The sequence below is a fragment of the Podarcis melisellensis genome, assembly GCF_964234715.1.
Source record: "Podarcis melisellensis genome assembly, chromosome: 1".
Lineage (NCBI taxonomy): Eukaryota > Metazoa > Chordata > Lepidosauria > Squamata > Lacertidae > Podarcis > Podarcis melisellensis.
Window position 1 is genome coordinate 41,156,443 of NC_138528.1, and position 19,249 is coordinate 41,175,691.

At 39.9% G+C, this 19,249-nt stretch overlaps 1 protein-coding gene across 1 annotated transcript in view; it reads right to left on the reverse strand.

Moving 5' to 3' along the window:
- FSIP1 (fibrous sheath interacting protein 1) overlaps nucleotides 1–19,249 on the reverse strand; it is a 60,993-nt gene that overhangs the window by 29,471 nt on the left and 12,273 nt on the right. The window contains exons 8-11 of the mRNA XM_081886843.1: nucleotides 18,318–18,418; nucleotides 16,623–16,733; nucleotides 15,642–15,806; nucleotides 7,317–7,451 (exon numbers count right to left, since the gene is read on the reverse strand). Coding sequence (XP_081742969.1) covers nucleotides 7,317–7,451; nucleotides 15,642–15,806; nucleotides 16,623–16,733; nucleotides 18,318–18,418 — 512 coding nt within the window. The remainder of the gene's footprint in view (nucleotides 1–7,316; nucleotides 7,452–15,641; nucleotides 15,807–16,622; nucleotides 16,734–18,317; nucleotides 18,419–19,249) is intronic.

Below are 19,249 nucleotides of genomic sequence, written 5' to 3' on the forward strand. Positions count from 1 at the left end.
CTTGGTCTACCATATTTACTGGCGGCAGGGTCAAAAATTGTGAATTTTACAATGTTAAAAGAATAGCACAAGTTAGGCCTAATGTGGGAGCTACATGCTTTAAAACATATTTGAAATTAATGCCTGGAATCCCAAGGAATATAATTGTCTCAGCTTTGAGGCTGTTCTAAAATTCTTTTGGGAGCCTGCTTAGGACGCACCAATTTCAGGCTCAGAACCCAATTAATAAAGTGGAAGTGTGTAAGAGTTCTAGAAATCAATCCAATTTAACTGGCCTACCAGGTTGAAAGAACCTATTTTTATGTACTGCAGCATAAAGGCTCTGTTCAGACATTTACAGAGCATGCATCCCTCCACTGAATAAAAATCTGATTTGCATTCTTCCCTGCCCCGTGCCTTGTGGAGGAGGAGGTAGAGGAAAAATAACAGCATCTTCCTTGTGCAACATGACTTAAGGTGCATAGTAGAAAAGAGGGACCAGTGCCTCAACTTCCTCTATGTGGAGATTGTTTCTGCCTGTTAAAAAGCCAAAGACAGACTAACATGGACACTGAATTATTTCCTTTCAAGGCCAATTTCATGGGGGGGAGGGGAGATGTTACTTGCTGAACATCTATTGCATATCTTCATCAATGATACTGAAAGAAAAAAAGTCAATGGCCCAGTTAAACAACAACAAATTATAGCTTTCCCCTCCACTTTACTTGAGAGGAAAAGATTTAAAGCTTCAATTCCTGTTTAGGAACAAACCACAATTGGTTGCACCTGAACTTGACAAACAGTGGTTTGCTCACTAAGTCAGGATATTTCCTGGGTTGATATATTGGGTGTTAAATAATGGATAACTAAATAAATTACTTGCCAAGTTCACACAAATTGCTGTTTACTCCAAACCAAGAATAAAGCCTTTAAATATTGTAACAAAAGTTAGGGTGGAAGCGTGAACCTGTGCCTGGTCAATGTACTAAACAAATCATGTTTTAATTTTCATATGTCTGAAGTGGGCCAACATATAGAATATGATGACTGTAAGTAGCTTCAAAGCATCCGAATAAAATAATTGCTCAGAAGTTAACTTTTCTTTCCCCCTGATGCATGTTGTTTGTGGCAAAAAGGTATGTGTGGAATGTTTGGTTTTCATCCTAATAATTACTTCCAGGAGCAATGTGCCACCAATTTTATTCTCACATGGTTCTGGGTTCTACATAAAAAGAAAACACAGTGCAGACTTACATAAGCAATTCTTGTTTATCACAGCTTTCTTACTAAAAACACATGGGATGACTCACACAACTCATCCTCCCAGCTCTGGCATATTCATGTCCATCATAAGAAACTCTACAGTGTCTTCACTAAGTCACCAAAAAATTGATGAAATTTGTATTTAAAGTTAAGAAAATAGTTGTGAGAAAGGGTTAGGTCCTGGAATGCAGAAATACCAAACATTAAATTTAGAAATTAAAGGTACAAAACATGTTGTGGTCTTATGGCCGATGCTACAGAACTGCTACTGTCAAAAATCAGCCAAGAAGAAAAGGTCTGTGCATACCTGCTGATGTGGAACAGGTAAAAGGTAAAGGAGCCCTGGACAGTTATGTCCAGTCAAAGGCGACTATGGGGTGTAGCCCTAATTTCGCTTCAGACAGAGGGAGCCGGCATTTGTCCACAGACAGCTTTCCGGGTTATGTGGCCAGCATGACTAAACTGCTACTGGCGCATGCTACCGTGATGAGTGCCAGAACACACAAAAACGCTGTTTACCTTCCCGCCACAGCGCTACCTATTTGTCTACTTGCTTTCAAACTGCTAGGGTGGCTGTGGAACAATGACCACAATTCAGGCATTATGCTATTAGCCTGCATAAGCCAATAACATATGAGGCAAAAGAGATACATTGCATAGTCTATTAGGCTAGCTGGAAAGGAGCAAAATTACAGTTGAAGAATGGTATAATCATTGTTATTATCCCCAATGACATAATGAAGAGCTTCACTAACGGACAGATAGCCTTCTAACTACCACAAAACAACAAATTTACAGGGAGGCTGTTAACTTTCCAAATAAAAGCACCATGTAAAACCCACAATGATGTCTGGAATGCTCAGTGACTGTCAACCGGCTGATGGGAAACTGCCTCGGCTGTGAGGCATGTTTGGCAAGGAAGCATCAGCTTCACAAGAGTTATAATTTAAGTAGGCCCAGCTGTGCCTTCCCTCCCTCTCTTTTTTCCCTCCCACCGTCCCCAAACTGAGTTGGTAGCAATGGCAGCACAGCTTTCCGGCTGCACTCGGGGCCTGAGGCAGTCGCAGCTGGCTTAGCAGTGCGGTGACAGCAGGGCTTTGGAGCTTGGCTCAGGCCTGAAACTGCTGGGAGTGGCAGACAGCAAGAGAGGCATCTCAGCTTTCTAGCCTGGCCTGGCTGTCAACTTGCTACCAGCCTCTAAGTTTTTCGCCTACCTCGTAGCAATTCGTCACAACTTTCCTGGCCTGGGCAGTAAGCATTGGAATATGTGTCGTGTGGTGGTGGGCGGGGTTTGGCCATCACCTACCCCGCCCCTTGTAGGGTATTCCGTTAAAGGACTCCGGCGGTCGTGGATCCTGTCCAATGCCCTGCTGGTGGCTAGGGCCATGGCATGACCCCCAGTGACATCAGAGCAAGCTTCCAGTTGTATTTGCATCAACAAGCTCCTCCCACTGTTTGCTGCGCAGGTGGGGTCATGTATAGGTTGTTTTATCCAATGCCTAAGGCAGTACCTCTCACATGCTGTAACCAATAAAGTTGTGGCCTTTTCAGCCCATTAACCTAATGTACTTTTGTCCTTGTCTCTTATTTACCACCACATGGGTTCAGGTCATCGACTCACAATTAGCAGACTAGCGGGCCACAATGGGGTTGCTTTCAAGCTCTGGGCAGCTGAGGAAGTTGAAGCTGTGCAGAGCTGCTGCTGATGCAGCTGCTTGGTACTTAAAGTTGGCTGCAGCGCCGCAGAGGTGATGGTTAGCATTGGTAAGTTACACCAGGATAGGGAAAGGGAGCGTTTGCTGCTTACTGTGTGTTTGCTGTCACACATCTATTCTCAGTTGTGGCTGTTACCTGCATGTGCACCAGTATGCACTGCATAGAATGTCCCACATATGCGTATGACCATGGCTAGACTTCCTTTGAGTTATCTGTTCTGCATTTACTTGAGTATTCCTTGCTTTCTGAATAGTTTGGGCATGGTTTGGACTTAAGGAGTCTATGGAGGCTCTGACAGCCTTAGGCAAGTCATCTCATGGGCTTGGTGTTCCTCCCTTACAATTACTTGGGAGTAACCCCCACTGAATATTTATTTCGTTTTTTTCAATTTGTACACTGCCCTTCATCTGTAGCTCTCACGGCAGTTCACAGAATAAAAATACAAGATAAGCACACAAAAATGTAGTTAATATAGTGTAACTTCCTTGATATGATTTCACTGTTAGAATCTTAGTAGCTCCAGTTGTGTAGTAGAATGTGGTAGCATGATTACTGACAGGAGTGAGCTCCTGTCAGCATACTATACCTCTGATTAAATATCAGCACAGGCTGCCTGTTTGTTACCGGGCCAAGTTCAGTGTGTTATTATAGTAATATATAAACCCTTAACAGCTTTGCACAAGTTCACTTGAGGGATCGCCTTGCATCATATGTGCCAATTTGCCGCCTTCAATCTGCCATATAATGTTTGCTTCACATCTGTGAAGAATCGATCTTTGGCAGCAGCTCTGCTTTGGAACTCCCTGTCTTTAACATTAAGCAGGCACCTTTATTATGCAATTTTAGGCACCTGCAAAAAAACTTTATTTTAGCAAGCCTGCCCAGATACATAATTCAGTCATATATACTTGTTTTTAAAACTCTGTTGGTTTCTTCTGTATTTTATTGATAATTATTTTATGTTTGGGTATACCACTTAGGTTTTTTGATGAAGCCATTAATAACATTTCTTAAAACAAATAGTGTAGGGCTGGTTTCAGTTGGTGAACTTAATCTTGCAGGCACAGCCCCATGGACCTAACCCTGCAAGGCAAGGTCAGTTCAGCCATTTCAGTTCAGCTGTCCTGAGTGACCCAATTAAAATATTTGCAACCATTTCCAGAGTATTTTCGGTATTTAAATTTTTTAGACGTTATTTGTAAGGAAATTCTTTTTCAACTATGTTCAGCAACAAGCCCTTAGAAGCCAATTATATTTTAAGCCCCTGACCCACCATCTATTGCCGCATGTGTCCCTCTGGACCAAAGTGCTTGTCCACCCCAGATCTAACCAATGCATTCTGCCACCGTATCCTGCACTTCCATGTATTCTAACTCTGTTTATCAGAGAGAGCCATTTTTTTCTAGTAACTCTCCTTGCTAAATCACTATTCCTATTTTGCTTTATTAAAATGCTGTTGAATTGCTAGGGCTGCCAATCTTCAGGGTTAAACCCCTTCATCATTATCTCTAGAAGTTACATATCGGAGTGGATAGTGGATGCATCTTGTTTCTATCTAAGTAACTCTAGATGTATTAACATCAAGGTATGTGAACATTCAAGTTTTGTAATGAATAGCCTTAATGTTTTGGCACACTAGGAAGATTAATTTTGGGGGGAAAGTAAGAAAAATAAAGCCATATCCAATATAAAGAAAAACAAAAAAGTCAACCCCAAAGGTGCTCTGTTTGAATACTATTAAATAGGTTTCAATATTATAGTAAGATGGGACGTACTTAATCGTATTAGCACACATTTTTGTGCATCCAGCAGGTCATTCTGAACTGTTGATAATAAGTTTTAGAACATTTATGTTTTTGTAGCACTTATTTAATATAAAGATCAAACACCATATTAGCTGTATAAAAGAGCATTAAAGCTAACAATAAATTAATACAGCATACTGGAAAAGGAATCAAACCTTCAGTAACATGTACAGAGCTGATCAGAAGGTGAAAACCAGGCCAAATGAGAAATGGCTTTTACAAGCATTTTCATCTGTGCAATGTTGGTGGATATGCATTAGAGCCCTACAGGTTGTGACTGACTTTCCATCTGGTTGATCCTGCAATTTATCCCCTTTTCTCAACAATACAAATAAATGCCAACCTGACAATGGGTTATGCATTAGAACAGGTGGCTTATTCATTTACCATTTAATAAGTGAAGAATAGTTTCTGCCCCTGTAAGGTCTTGTGGGCATCCTCTTAAGAGAAAAAATGTCTGGTATGCACAAGAGGGGGTATATACCATAGCAGATTCCAAGGAACTGTTTTGTACTAATCAGACCTCGGAACTGACCTGTTAACATTCATTGTATTTTAATGAGCCAGTAGCCCAGTGCATTCCAAAGTCATTGCTTATTGTAGACCCAGCCACCAAACTGCAGATCCCCGTCCAGACTTGTATTCCCATAAATAGCAAGGGTCAGTGACCAAAAGGCAAAGGTCAATGGCAGAAAGGGATGTTGTAGACTGAGTTTATTTTCTTTAGCAGCTTACCAACTAACTTATTAAACTGAAGCTATAAAACTGACGTTATTTTAACACCACCATTCCATTGACAAGGACAGTCATTTAAGTGAAGAGGCATCTTAGTCTTGGGGCCTGCAAGTGAAAAGTCTTGTAGCATGTTACAAGTCAAATTTTTATTAAAACCTATGCTTTCATAGATTGAAGCCTATTTCATCAGATACATGGTGGAACTACTAACAAGAAAGCATCTGAAATATGTTCCCATCATATTTACAACATTTCCGGATTAGCTCTTCTTGAGAACTCTGTGTGTTGAATCATATATTTTTTGGCATAATATCCACATGGATTTTCAGCTCCAACATATTTTCTGCATCTGTGCCTTCACAGGAATTGTTCTAGGCAAAAGCATGGGTTGTGGGAGGGAAATAGTGCATCAGAAGAGGAACCAGGTTCATATGGAGCATAACATGTACTTACTAGGAATATGAAAAGGCAATTTGTCAGAAATTATTTGAACTAAATTAAAACTGACTATTGGAGTAGTAAAGAAACCAAATTTGCACATATGTGTAGGGGAAGGTTTGATTAGCCTCGTCTCTTTTAGTGCTTCAAGAAATGTTTAATTGAAGCACACAATGCAGGTGAAATACTACACCACTGTTAAACTATGGAAGGGAGGCAATGTTTGAGTTCACTGCTTTCTGCTGAGAAGAAAAGGATATTAAAGCATTTAAAACACACTAGTGATACCTTGCTACATAATGTTTCTTTGGGGCAGGACGAGGTGTTTCTACCAACTGGCTTCTTCCACACTGGAGGAGTGAGGGAGCCCTTGAAGACTAAGTCTGCAATCATATTCATTCTTACCTGGGACTAAGTCCCTTTGAATTCAGTGGGGCTTACTTCTAAGTAGACATGTACAGAATTGCATTGTAAACCTCTTTTATTGCTGTGCAGATTTGCACTATGTGGGATTGGTTGGTTTAGTTGCAGTTATTTTTATACAGGGAGTGGAACTATTGCCTAATGTGCAAAGGCACAAACCTAAGGCTACTATAGCTCTAAGCTCCATAAAACATCTTCCCTAAGGGAGTATTAACAAAAAAATTCCTGTTCCTCTCCTTTTAAAGGGTCAATAAGTGATGGGGGCATTATAAGTAGCGAATTGGTGATCCTCTGGCCTGCTTTCTCCCTCACAGCCCCTTCCTTGCACAGTTGTTATGACAGCTATTATTGAAAACTCACATGATTGCAATTGGTGACGCAGCCAAGAGGAAGCAGTTTGGTTAATTTTTTGACAGCAGGTGGGGACACAGATGAAGTCAAAGCAGCATGAAGTAGAAAGTGATCAAGCACAAACATGCGCAGTCTGCTTTCCACTTTTGAGGTGACCCCCCCCCTTTATTTTTCATTTTATTTGCCCATATTTTGTACTTCTGCATACTTTGGGGTTCCCCTGAGCCTGCCTCTTGTGGGTGGGTGGTGCCATTTTGGCTACGTCAGCATCAGCACACCGTGAACAAGGGAAATAGAGGGAGTGATTTCTCTGTTTATTTGGAAAGCTGTCTTTTAGCATTAGACTTCACGGTATAATATAATTCAACCTGCACTCGTTTTATATTAACATAACGCAAGTTATGTAAAATCCCACCAGTTTATATAAGCAGTGAGAAAGCACTTGATCTTCATACAGATATTGTAATTGAGAAGCATCACTGTAATTTATCTATTTTGTAACACAGAATAATATTACCAAGAACACAAAACGAAACCTTTTGTCATTCTCTTCTTATTCTTGGTATCTACTGACTTTAGCAAACTAGGGAACTTTAGAAGACTTACAGTCCCTTCCAGGTTTTTCAGCTGCTGGTCAATCTCCTTAAGCCGGTTATGCTGATCTCGTTCTTCTTTCGTGTCTCTTAAAACCTTTTCACCTGGAGTTGTTTCCAGCTTTCTATTTGCATAAGCCAAAGAATCCTAACAGAAGCAAATAAGAATGGAATCATTGACATGTAAAGCTGAAAAAGAAAGGGAGACCATCTAAACCAATCTACTAGGGCCCCCTCCATGTTAAATGTCGCTTACAGATTAATCTGTATCAAACAGATTATAGGATGTCATCAACAGTAGATGCACTAGACAAAGGTTAACTTTTAACAATGGGCTTTCAACTTCTATGAGCATTCCTGCATTTAATATCATCTGTACTAGATGCTGCATACAAACCACCAATTTAATTTAAATCTTTTCAATATATTACAGTATATAGCATGAGAAAATCAACTTCTTTTTATCTGTTAGATGATCAGGAATGGAAACAGGAAGAAGAGACAAAGGACAGTATTATTCACCACTGGAATGAAAGTTTCTACAAAGTCCAGCTTCTTATTTTCCACCCTGCTCACTTGCTGCTATGACATCACTTACTTACTGAGCCTAAAGCAACTGAGTTAATATTTGGCAAATATGAATGATCAAAAAGTTACATTTGGCTACACATAATAAGAAACTAGATGTCTTTTTAAAAATTGCCAAAATAAAACCGTCCAGATTTTAATTAAAGCCACATACTTATGACATAAAGCAAACTTCTTCCCCAAAATATAGTGTATGTTAAGCCAAAATATCAATTGGAATTAAAAGTGGCTAGATTTAATGAACAACAGAATAGAAGCCATTGGTAGACTTTTCTCTGTAGCACAAGTAAAGGCTCTGTCAACAGATATGCCAATGAAGTCACTGCTTTCCACAAACCTCTAGGGAGCCACCATTCCTTTGTCAAAACAAATACTTGCTTATCTAACTAATCAGTCAGCCCTGCAAATGCCTTCTGCTAAAAATAAATGCATATATAATAGCCTACATTCTAAGAACTGCAGATGGCCAAGCCTAAAGACTAGAGGACCCTCAGAAATGGAGTGGAATGTAGGATGCCATCTGTAGATGGAGGGAATTGCCAAAAATCACATGTCCCCTTCAGCAAGCAGAAGTGTCTTTCTCTTCAAACTAAACACCTTTGGATCCAAGCAGAATTCTGCCCTCAAAAGTACTTCTGCACAACCTGGTCCTATGCAAGCCCAGTAAGAATTAAGTCTAATTGGATTCAGTTGAGCTTACCCCCATGGAAATGTGCATAAGGTTGCATGGCTACTCTGTTTGCAGACATCTGGGATTTCGTTTAAGGATACCATATTGTGATGAAAAATAAAACTGGACAGAGAACACAAGGAGAGGGGAAAAACTAATCTGTTACCCAATATTTTTGAACTTGCTATTCTGCTTGATAGATGTCACATTTTCTAAGCTTTGGTTGCACTATTTTGTTTATCTGGGAAAATATAACCACTGTTAAGTAATTATGGTGCAAATTGTGATTACACAAGTGCCATAGGCACTTATGGGATGTAATTAAAGACTCACAGCTTCCTCGCCAACTCACACCATTGTAGAGTATTAAAACACTTTTTAAGTTCCAAGAGCAGCAAGGCTTATCATGCATTGAACAGCCATTTCAGAAACATTTGCTTAAATATTTTATTTATTTTCAGGTTGTGGAGATCCACTGTTCATCCAGATCCTATAAAATAAATTGTGGACAGCATTGTCACTATTCCCACCACCATCAGACTCTCTCCTACCCATTACTCACAGACATGATATCACTCTTCTGGCACAAGATACAAGCCTGTGAGAGCAGCACACTAATCATTAAATATAGTCGGGGCACCCATTTTATCATGTGGAAAAGCTCAGACTTACAGATAGCTGTCTGGTTGCACAGAGCTGGCATTAGCTCTATGTAGTTCCTTTTAAATCCTTATTTTAATCTGCTTGTTAACATCTAACATCTACTACTGTAATGCAAACCATGTGGCAATGCCAGTAATGGCAGTTTTTCTAAGAGCCAAATGTCATGCCAAAAGGTTTAGCTCAACCGCCCTCAAGTCAAATGTAGCATGATGGCATCTGAAAGCACTGACTAATCACACATACAGGTTGTTTTAATGTTGTAAAAAAAATACATTTAGATAAAACCATAATACCAATCAAGAACGTTTCCTGGTGTACCCACTCTCTGTTAACAAAGGGATGGGTTTCACAATAGCATTTATCAGTACAGTGGTACCTCAGGTTAAGAATTTAATTCATTCCAGAGGTCCATTCTTAACCTGAAACTGTTCTTAACCTGAGACACCACTTTAGCTAATGGGGCCTCCCGCTGCCGCCAAACCATTCTGAAGCAAAGTTCTTAACCCGAGGTACTATTTCTGAGTTAGCAGAGTCTGGAAGCTGAAGCGTCTGTAACCTGAAGCGTCTGTAACCCGAGGTACCACTGTAGTAGTACATGAGGCTTGAAAAGCTGAGCACCAGATTTTTGAATCATATTTTAAGATAAACCCTAAACACTGGCATGCCTATTATAGTACTATAAAACACATGCATTGTAATACATTATTATATATCATCATATATATTAGTAGCAAATTCATTATCTGAGTGTCCTTATGTTGCCAGATCAACACCACCTAGGTACAAGAGATAGTATCAGCAAGCTTGGAGAAATACCAATGTTTGCAGAAAATAAATAATAATAATAATAGGGTGAAGGACATAAAATGGGGGACAGGGGTGGAGGACCAAAACAACCCAATGAAAAGTGAGCATGTTTATTATTGGAAGAAGGAAATCTAAATTGACTATTGGGGGGGTCAGGGGATAGAAAAATCAATAACATACATGAAATGGGAAACCTCCAACCCTCAGACCAAATCTTGGCCTGCCAAGGCATTAAAAAAATAAAATAAAATATGGCCACCTGCCAATCAACTGACAGCACTCTGATGGGAGGGTGACATCAGCTAATGGGCAGGGGGGAAGGTTTAATTTTGTGTTGGTAGTGCATGCCAGTTCCCCTGCTGGGAGCTGGTACATTCAGCCAAAGCAGTAGGGTTTAACCCCTGTTCATCAGCTGATGAGGGCTTTTAATCCTTCCTCATCAGCTAGGGAAAGGGGGTTAGATCCCACTGCTTTGTCTATGCATGCCTGTTCCCCTGCTGGGAACAGGTGTGCTCAGCCAAAGCACAATGCAGGGCTATTTGAAAGTCTGGCTTCCACAGGCATCCACAGGAATAGAGAGGCTTAACTTAACCTTCAACTTCCTTCTGTTAAGGATGGAAACCATCTTCATGAAGGGATTCTGCATCACAGATTACTCGTCCTTCCACAGCAGTGCCAGTCATCCAGGACACTCTGCACTGCCAAGTGTTCAGTATAGGGCACTCCTTAGCATTGAAACAGAACTCCTAAGTCTGCAATTCTATTGTGCATAACCTTTCTCCTTAAAAAAGAAAGGAATTCAACTGAGCTAATACTTAAGAGCTCAAACTAAATAAATAATTAAACCAAATTAAGAGACAAGCATAACTATAATGATTTAATTAAATCTGGCATACGGGGGGAAATGCTTGAGAGAGAAAGACGGCTTTGATTACACCAATTTCCTAAATGGAAAACAATACAATCATGGAAAAGAGTTGTGGATCCAACTTTCCTGTAACAGCCAAGATGAAATACTCCTATACAAACTTATTAAAACCATTTGTGAAGGATTAAGGACACACAAATATAGAATTCCTATATTCTTCAAATATAGTAACAAGTGGTAGGAACCAAATCTCTAAGCTGTTGATAATTACATTTTTGCACATAATGAAACATTACCTTGGGAATTTGCTTTGAAATTATCATTAAACACAGTCCTTGGCAGACAAAAATCTGGAGCAAATAACATGAGAATAAATAACTGAAGTTCATTCCGGCTAAGTGGAAATACAAACAGATGGTTAAGTTTACAACTATTTCAGATTACTCACCAAATCTTTAGGGGGAGCCAACCACAACGAACTAGTTTTGAAGGAAGTCCATTGAAACAATTGGCCCAATTATGCACTTTATAAGTGTTGCAGCTCAGTCTGATACATGCTAGGTGCAAGCTACCATGCACTCATTTTGCTTGGTAGGTAACTAGTCACGGGTTTCATATGCAGCATAAATTATATAGAAAATTGCATTTTAGGTTTGGACCACAACTGAGCAGAAAATGAGCTTAGTAAACCTCAGAAGTATTACTACTTCCTTGTGCCAACCGATATCAAAGCAAAATAGGGCCACTGACAAACAAGCATGCTTGAGAGATCCCTCAGTTTCGCAGAATTACAACAAAAAGGTTGAGGGGCTCACCAAAAGGGGACCCCCCCCAAAAAAAATTAGCCCATGAGGCTAAATTATGCTCAATGGGATGCCCAGAGGTCACACGATGCTGAGCGTTAGCTGGAAGAGAAAGCTAGAAAACAGGGTAGCGCGTGAATTGGCCTGCTTTAGTTCCTATGATAGTTATGATAGCACAGTGCTTCAGAATAGATTGGGGGCAGGGGGCTACATTGCACAGCTAAAAGTCATGCTAGCATAACTGTTTAGTTGAATACCTCCTAGAAGTAGGTGTGGCTGGCTGACTAGTACTCTGAATAGAATAGCTGCTACTGGGAATGGGGGACCAGGGTATACTGCAACATTTTGTTTTGGGTCCAAAGTTGTTCCACACTACTACTACTAAAATCAATTAAAATTGACTGCTATTTTTAGTAGCATCACTATATACAGTGGTACCTCAGGTTACATATGCTTCAGGTTACAGACTCCGCTAACCCAGAAATAGTGCTTCAGGTTAAGAATTTTGCTTCAGGATGAGAACAGAAATCGTGCTCTGGCAGCACGGCAGCAGCAGGAGGCCATTAGCTAAAGGTTAAGAACAGTTTCAGGTTAAGAACGGATCTCCGGAACGAATTAAGTACTTAACCCGAGGTACCACTGTACAATGCTTTACAGAGTAACGTGGAGACAGGTATCTGCCAAGAAGCTTAAAATGTTGACAGTAAGCAAGAAAACAGAAGGAAGTGTGGCAACAGAGGTTAAGTGTAATAAATTGATTACTGTGAGCAACTGCAGCACATACGCTTTATTTCAGTGAGGAATAGGCTTCACAGTAAAGGCAGGTTTTGAAGAAGCATTTCAAGAGAGAGCGAGATTTATATTTATATAAAATTTATATTTAAAAAAAAGAGAGAGAGAGAGAGAGAAGTGGCATCATGTAGGCGTTCTCCAAGTTTCAAACCATTAAGGGCAGCAATAATTGAGCAAGGTAGTATAAGGGAACAGGAGACTTCTGGGAAATAAGGTCAGAAAGACAGAGTAGGGCACGGCTATGGAGAACTTTGAAAGTAGATGTGACTAGTTTGTGTTAGATGCAAAGGAAGGCATTGCAAGGAAGGATCTGAGAAGGTGCATCACATAAACCAGTTAACAAGAGAGGCAAATATGAGTGCAGAGTGTTGCACAGAAATGAGAAAATTCAGTGTGAAGAAAAATAATGAAGAAGATATGGAAAAAAATATGAGAGAGCTAAGGAGGAAGTGTGAAAACAACCCTGTTTTGCTCAAGGATGATCCTTCTTTTTTAAAAAAAAAACAAACACCTGCCTGTGCTTTAGGTCAGCCTTAACATTACAAAGAAGCAGGTAAAGGAGTACAAGTCACTTGCACCAATTCTTTCTCAATTTATTTTAAATATTTCTTAGCCACTTTCCTGTTAAAACAATATCCAAAGTGAGTCTGCATTCCGATTCTTTGGAATGTATGCACTGGCCCTTAGTCATAAGATAGTATTTCTCTCTGCTTCTTGATAAATGCTTGCCAGGAAACAAAACACTGGGAGTATCGCACCATTTCACAAGTTGTCCAGTAACAACAGTTAAGTGGAGGCAGTGCTAGAGCTGCCGATTTTTTCACTCCCATCTTCTTCCTATTCCTCTCTCCATGGTTGAGGAGTTCCATACTTAAGATTCTCCGATTATCCTTGCCAATGCCATCCTGAGATATCAAGGTATTGTGCAAGGTGTTCGTTAAAGATTGTTTCCATGATACTTTTAGGCCAATATTCCCAATGCAGCAAAGAAAGGTTTAAAATATGAAGACCAATAAAAGAACACTCTACAACAGTAAAGTATTATTAGTGCAGTTAATTAAGATGGATGAAGGTTTCTACACAAAGTTGGCACAGCTATATAAAAGCTAGTTATCAGAATAAAGATACTATTTCTGACAGTTAAAAAAACCCAGATTGTCAGGTGCAAAAGAAAAGAGGGATTCTGCACCTTTCACATTTGTTTAGAAAGACTGGATTTCTAAAAGTTGTCCCATCCTTTTATAAAAAGCTGCACATGCTCTAATTCCCTTTTCTACACAACTCTTGAAAGACAAGGACCCTCTCCTCCTTTGCATTTGGTGGCATCTTCCCCAAGCATATGTTCCAGAGTGCCAGCTACATAAACTCTGTTGCAGTAAAAACAAGAGCCTTGTGACATTTTAAAGGCTAACCAATTTATTATGGCATGAGCTTAAGCTTCTGCGTTCACTTCGACACATGCATGAAATGTTATCTTCAGTTGACAGGGATAACCACAAATACAAAAATAAGGAGAGAGAGAAAATAAGATGGTGAGACCATTATGACAAAGAAAAGTGAAGCTGCATCCAGCCTGTGTGGCTTTTCCTCTGATAATGGCCTTGTCTATACTCCTACAGGAAATGTATTTTCCATCACTAGTTCTGAGCAGCAAAAGCATTCAACACACACACTCTATGGACAGTAATTTATACGCTAAAAAGATTGGCCAAAGTTTACAGGTTGCTGGCAAATGTTTACTTCTTCTGCAACCTACCTGTTTCACCAGAAAACATAGTTTGCACTGATGTATCTAATGACAACATTGTATTTCACTGTGCAAAAATATAGTTTGATTGCACATAATGGTATGAACACACTCATAAACTATGATGGACTACAGCTCTGACAATCCTAAACACATTATTGCAAATACCTCCTATTCTGACATTTGAAGCCTACTCTGAACTGTGTTCCTTTAATTAGCCTTCTAAACTAATGTCTCCTGTTTCTCCAAAAATAAGGCATTTTCCCATAAAACTGATCTGGCTCAATGCCCAGGAAGGATAATAATCAGTCCTGGGCCAGTGACAGCTTTGAGGTCCACAGGCTCCCTGGGAGCACAGCAGAATTAGGCTCTTGCTTTCAGGCCTATTCCAAGACATTAGAATAATATGAGGAAACTTCCTTTGATTATTGTTCTGCTGTTTTTCTGCCAAATGATGATAGTGTGTGAAAGTCAAGCACCCTAGAAGTTTGCATTAACCTTTTGTTCATTTTATACTCCCTCAGAAGTGACCTTGATGGTTTCACAAAACAGTTTTCTGTTATATTACAAAGAGAGCATAATTTTACATAAACATTGCATAGATGCTCCAGAGCTCAATAGCTTGCAGAGAGAAATATAGGCATGGGAGCTAAGCATTGGTTTCCAAATATGACCCAGTGCACTGCTGGTTCACACAAAACGCTAAATCATTGTTTAACACTACATGCACAGCTTCAGGTGAACTAAAACTAACTTACTGGAAGCCTGCAGTTGTGCTCATACTAGGTTTGGTACAAGGAACTGAGAATAAATGTCACCAACCGTCACAATTTCTATGATAAGAACACAAACCTCAGCAGCTGTGAGATAAGCATTTCAACCTCTTGAATTCTTCTGCTGCTCAGATTTTAATCTCCTCCCTTTCACTCAATGGTCTGCCTTTACCACTCTCCTGACCTTCCTGTAGTAGTAGCAGCAGCAGCAGCAGCAGAACAGAGGTATCTCCCCTCAGTTACAGCAATGACCACGGTGCCAGAAAAACTGAGAAATGTAAAACAACAGCACTGGGGAAGGAGCAGAAAGATCCGTCCTTCACTTCAGCCCAAACGGCAAGGTGAATATGCAGGTAGATGGGTGGCAGCAAGAGGAGTTTCAGTACAGTGGGTGGGATGGAATTGGTTTAGGAGTCTCACAAACATTCAGAAAACAGCTGGGTCTGACTGCATGTCCCAATTGGGAATGTAATGGGTTCAATATATCTTAGATTGCCTCAAGAAGGATAAGCTGACAGGGATTCAAGGAAAACAAGAAGCAATTCACTAGAATTAAAGCATCTCCAAATTCCCATGTTAAAAAATGGCTACTGAGCATTTAAAGGTATATTCCAAGTCGCACTGTACCTGATAAATCTGTTTAGAGACTATTGAACAGGAATTCTGATCTGCAGATAAATTTCCATCAGAGATTACTAGTTTCAGTTTGGCATTGATTTCAGTGAGGTGATGGTATTCCAATGGCTCAGGTGTGTAACCTTCACCTGGTGCTAGCATTGTAGTTGCTTCTTCCTAGAAAAAGGAATAACGAATTAGTCACACTATCTGGGCATATAAACTAGGACTGAAAAAACCCTGCCATGTTATTTTTAAGAGAAACAGATTCTCCTCAGCACAAATAAATGCAGATCTGATACGAAACCATGTGTGTTAAAATTTTAGTTCATCAAGCAACATCTCATAACTTTTCATAAAAATAGTGATTATACATAACTTGCATAAATGATGGAGCAGTGCTTTTTTTCTAGGGAAAGAAGGTACTGGTACTGCTCAGCAGCAAGGGGGTTGGAGGGGATGCACTCTGCACCTGTTCAGAGGCACGCTGCATCGCCGCTTGGGTGCTGATAAACAGGCCGACCATAAGAGGTCCACAAGTTTTGAGAATGGTTTTGCAAGGTCACCAGAAGAATGCTGATTACTGGCAGGCTAGAGGCTCTTATTCCTAAGAGTGCTTGGGAAAATACTAATTATTTTAAATTTCATTATAAAGCAAAGAGGAGACAAATCCCAAACTATTAGGTACTTATGTACAAGTAAGATAAAGAAAATTACTTTCTTCTTGTAGCCACTTTTGTAGCAAAAAAACCAAACGAACAAATCACTATTTAACTCTCACTACCCAATACTCAGAAAATGTCAGTGTACACTCGGGCAAAGCAGTAGTGCTTGCATGTTACCAATAAGCATCCACACAGATGCAAGGTTCCACTCCATGTAAAATTTTATGCCACCACTGAAAACCAAAGAAGATTCCAGCACTGCACTAATCCTCTGAAATGGAGAGTACACACTACTGTTTTGGATCAACCTGGATGAATATCTGTGTACCTGAGTTACTTGAAGTTCACTGCTCTCATCTTCAGTATCTTTCAGCAATTCTGACAGCCTCTTCTTATCTTCCTCTGGCATAACTACTTGGTTAACTGAATCCTTGGCCAGCTGAATAAAGAAAGTAATTTGGAAGCCATAAGCCATTGAAGACTGATGATGGAATGATGAGATTTTAACCCCCATTATGGTATTATAGTCTTTTATTATGTTTACATATTTTATATTTCCATTTTTATTATTACACTTACGAATGAAAATAAAATAAAATAAAAATAATTTTAAAAATAAAATAAAGTCCAGCTGCTGCTAGCAAGCCACCCACTGCAATACTGTATATGATAACAAATGTGGTGGCTTATGGAGAATACTTTGAAATCTTCACATTTTTTTATACAGAAGGATATGTATCAACAAATCCACCTGAAAGGACAAATGGGTTTCAGATAATTTTATCAGAAGGTGAAAAATTTTGCACTGACCTCTATGCTCAAACAACCTATGCCATTCACAGCACAAGCAGAAGTAGAGTTTGGATTTTATATCCCGCTTTATCACTACTCGGTGGACTCTCAAAGCGGCTAACATTCTCCTTTCCCTTCCTCCCCCACAACAAACACTATGTGAGGTGAGTGAAGCTGAGAGACTTCAAGAAGTGTGACTAGCCCAAGGTCACCCAGCAGCTGCATGTGGAGGAGCGGAGACGCGAACTCGATTCCCCAGATTACGAGTCTACCACTCTTAACCACTACACCACACTGGCAGTAGCCGGGGGCCAGAGTACACCTGACTGTAGCAAGCCAGTGACAGATCAAAGGGTTCTGTGGGTGGAGACTATTCAACCCAATCCTTATCTGCTGATCTCTTCCCTGCAAACATATGCACAAAGCTGCTTTTGATCCAGGATCATTCCTAGTCCTGCAGTGCAGTTGTGGGGAAAAAGGTCTCCATGGACACAATAGAACAGAAAAGGGAGAGGTAGGGTAAGGGCTTCAAAGATAAGTCTACTACCATCTTGTGTAATTAAGCCCTTAATGACACCACAGATCCACGATGACATGGAATGAAGAAGGTGTAGAGAGAGAGAGAGTTTTTTTCTCCTTCTCCCATCCAATGAAATGGAAAGGCAGGAGAATCAGAGAGACAAGAAGTACATTTTAACACAGCACATAATTAAGCTAGACTAGGCAGGTTTTGGGTTAGATCCAGCAAGGCTCTTTTTAAAACATAACTAGACCATTGGCTCTGCACTGTCCACAATGAAATTTATGTGAAACTGGTGTTCCAGGATCTGAACAAATTCCATACAAGTCTTGTGGCAGGGCTATCTTCCACCATACCACTGACAACTTTTAGGTATAAGAATAATCGTAAGTTGTCTTTCCATTTCCTGACAGCAGAAAAAAAACCACAGGCATAGCATTAGAAGAGCCTGATAGTACAAAATAAACAACATGGGCTCCATAAATGCCAGTTCAATAGATTCTATTACGTTTTCCCAACAATACATGATTTAGCTGAAGTGATCAGCAATCTAGTTATCATCCTTTTCCTAAAAACTTCAGGCAGGCTATATATAGGATAACCTTTGTAGCAAAGTTAATCATCCATTATTAATTTCTAAATGAGTAGCATGATGAGACTTGACAAAGAGTTCTAATCCTGTACTTTGCCATGCAGACTGTTAACACATACCTCTATGTTCTTTTTAACAAAATCAGTTTTTTTACTGTTTGTTTCACTTTTCTTAGTCATCTTTTCCATTTTCTTTATTGAGCTTCTTGTTTTATCATCACCTAAAAAGCATGCAATTCAGAAAAAAATTCTAAAAGTATAACTGGGCAAATTAATAGTTAAAAAACAATCAATTCATCTAATTTACCATTTCACTATCTACAGTACACAAATATAATTCAGTACTATTCTTTTCAGACTATATTAATTTCAGCAACCTTTCAAAAACATCACTAATAAAATTAGATGGATTTCAGTGCAAAGTCATTTGTTACAGTCATGCACAAAATTTTCAAGCAACTAACTATAGCCTAATCCAGTAGTTCCTAAACTTTTTGGGATCACCACCTCCTTATCCCCAATGCCCCCTCCTATCCTACCCTATAAAAAGCATTTCTTAGAATAGTGGTTTGCACGACTTACTAAGGAAGATAACACGATAAAACAGTAACAATCTAATTGCACATTTATGCAAAACCCAATTAAAACTATTTAGTTTAAAATTAATTCAACAAAACTAATGAACTTGATCCAGTGATATTTATCTGATAGTCATTTACACCTCCAGTGCCCCCTGCCACCCCCTTGTCTCTTAGTGCCACCATTGGTAATCCCACCACTTTGGGAACCACTGGTCTCATCCTATCTATGCCTGAAGTTACCGTATTTTTCGTCCCATAGGATGCTCCGTCCCATAGGACGCACCTAGTTTTTTGGGGGGGAAATAAAGGGGGGAAATTCTTTATCCCCCCCCCAAAAAAACCAGGTCAGGGAAACTGAACCAGGTCAAGGAACAGCGGGATGGCGGCACTGCGCCTCCCTGCTGCCCCCCGAGCTTGTGGGGCTGGCCGATGTCTGCCCGGCGCGCAGGGCACTCTGCTTCAGCATGCCCT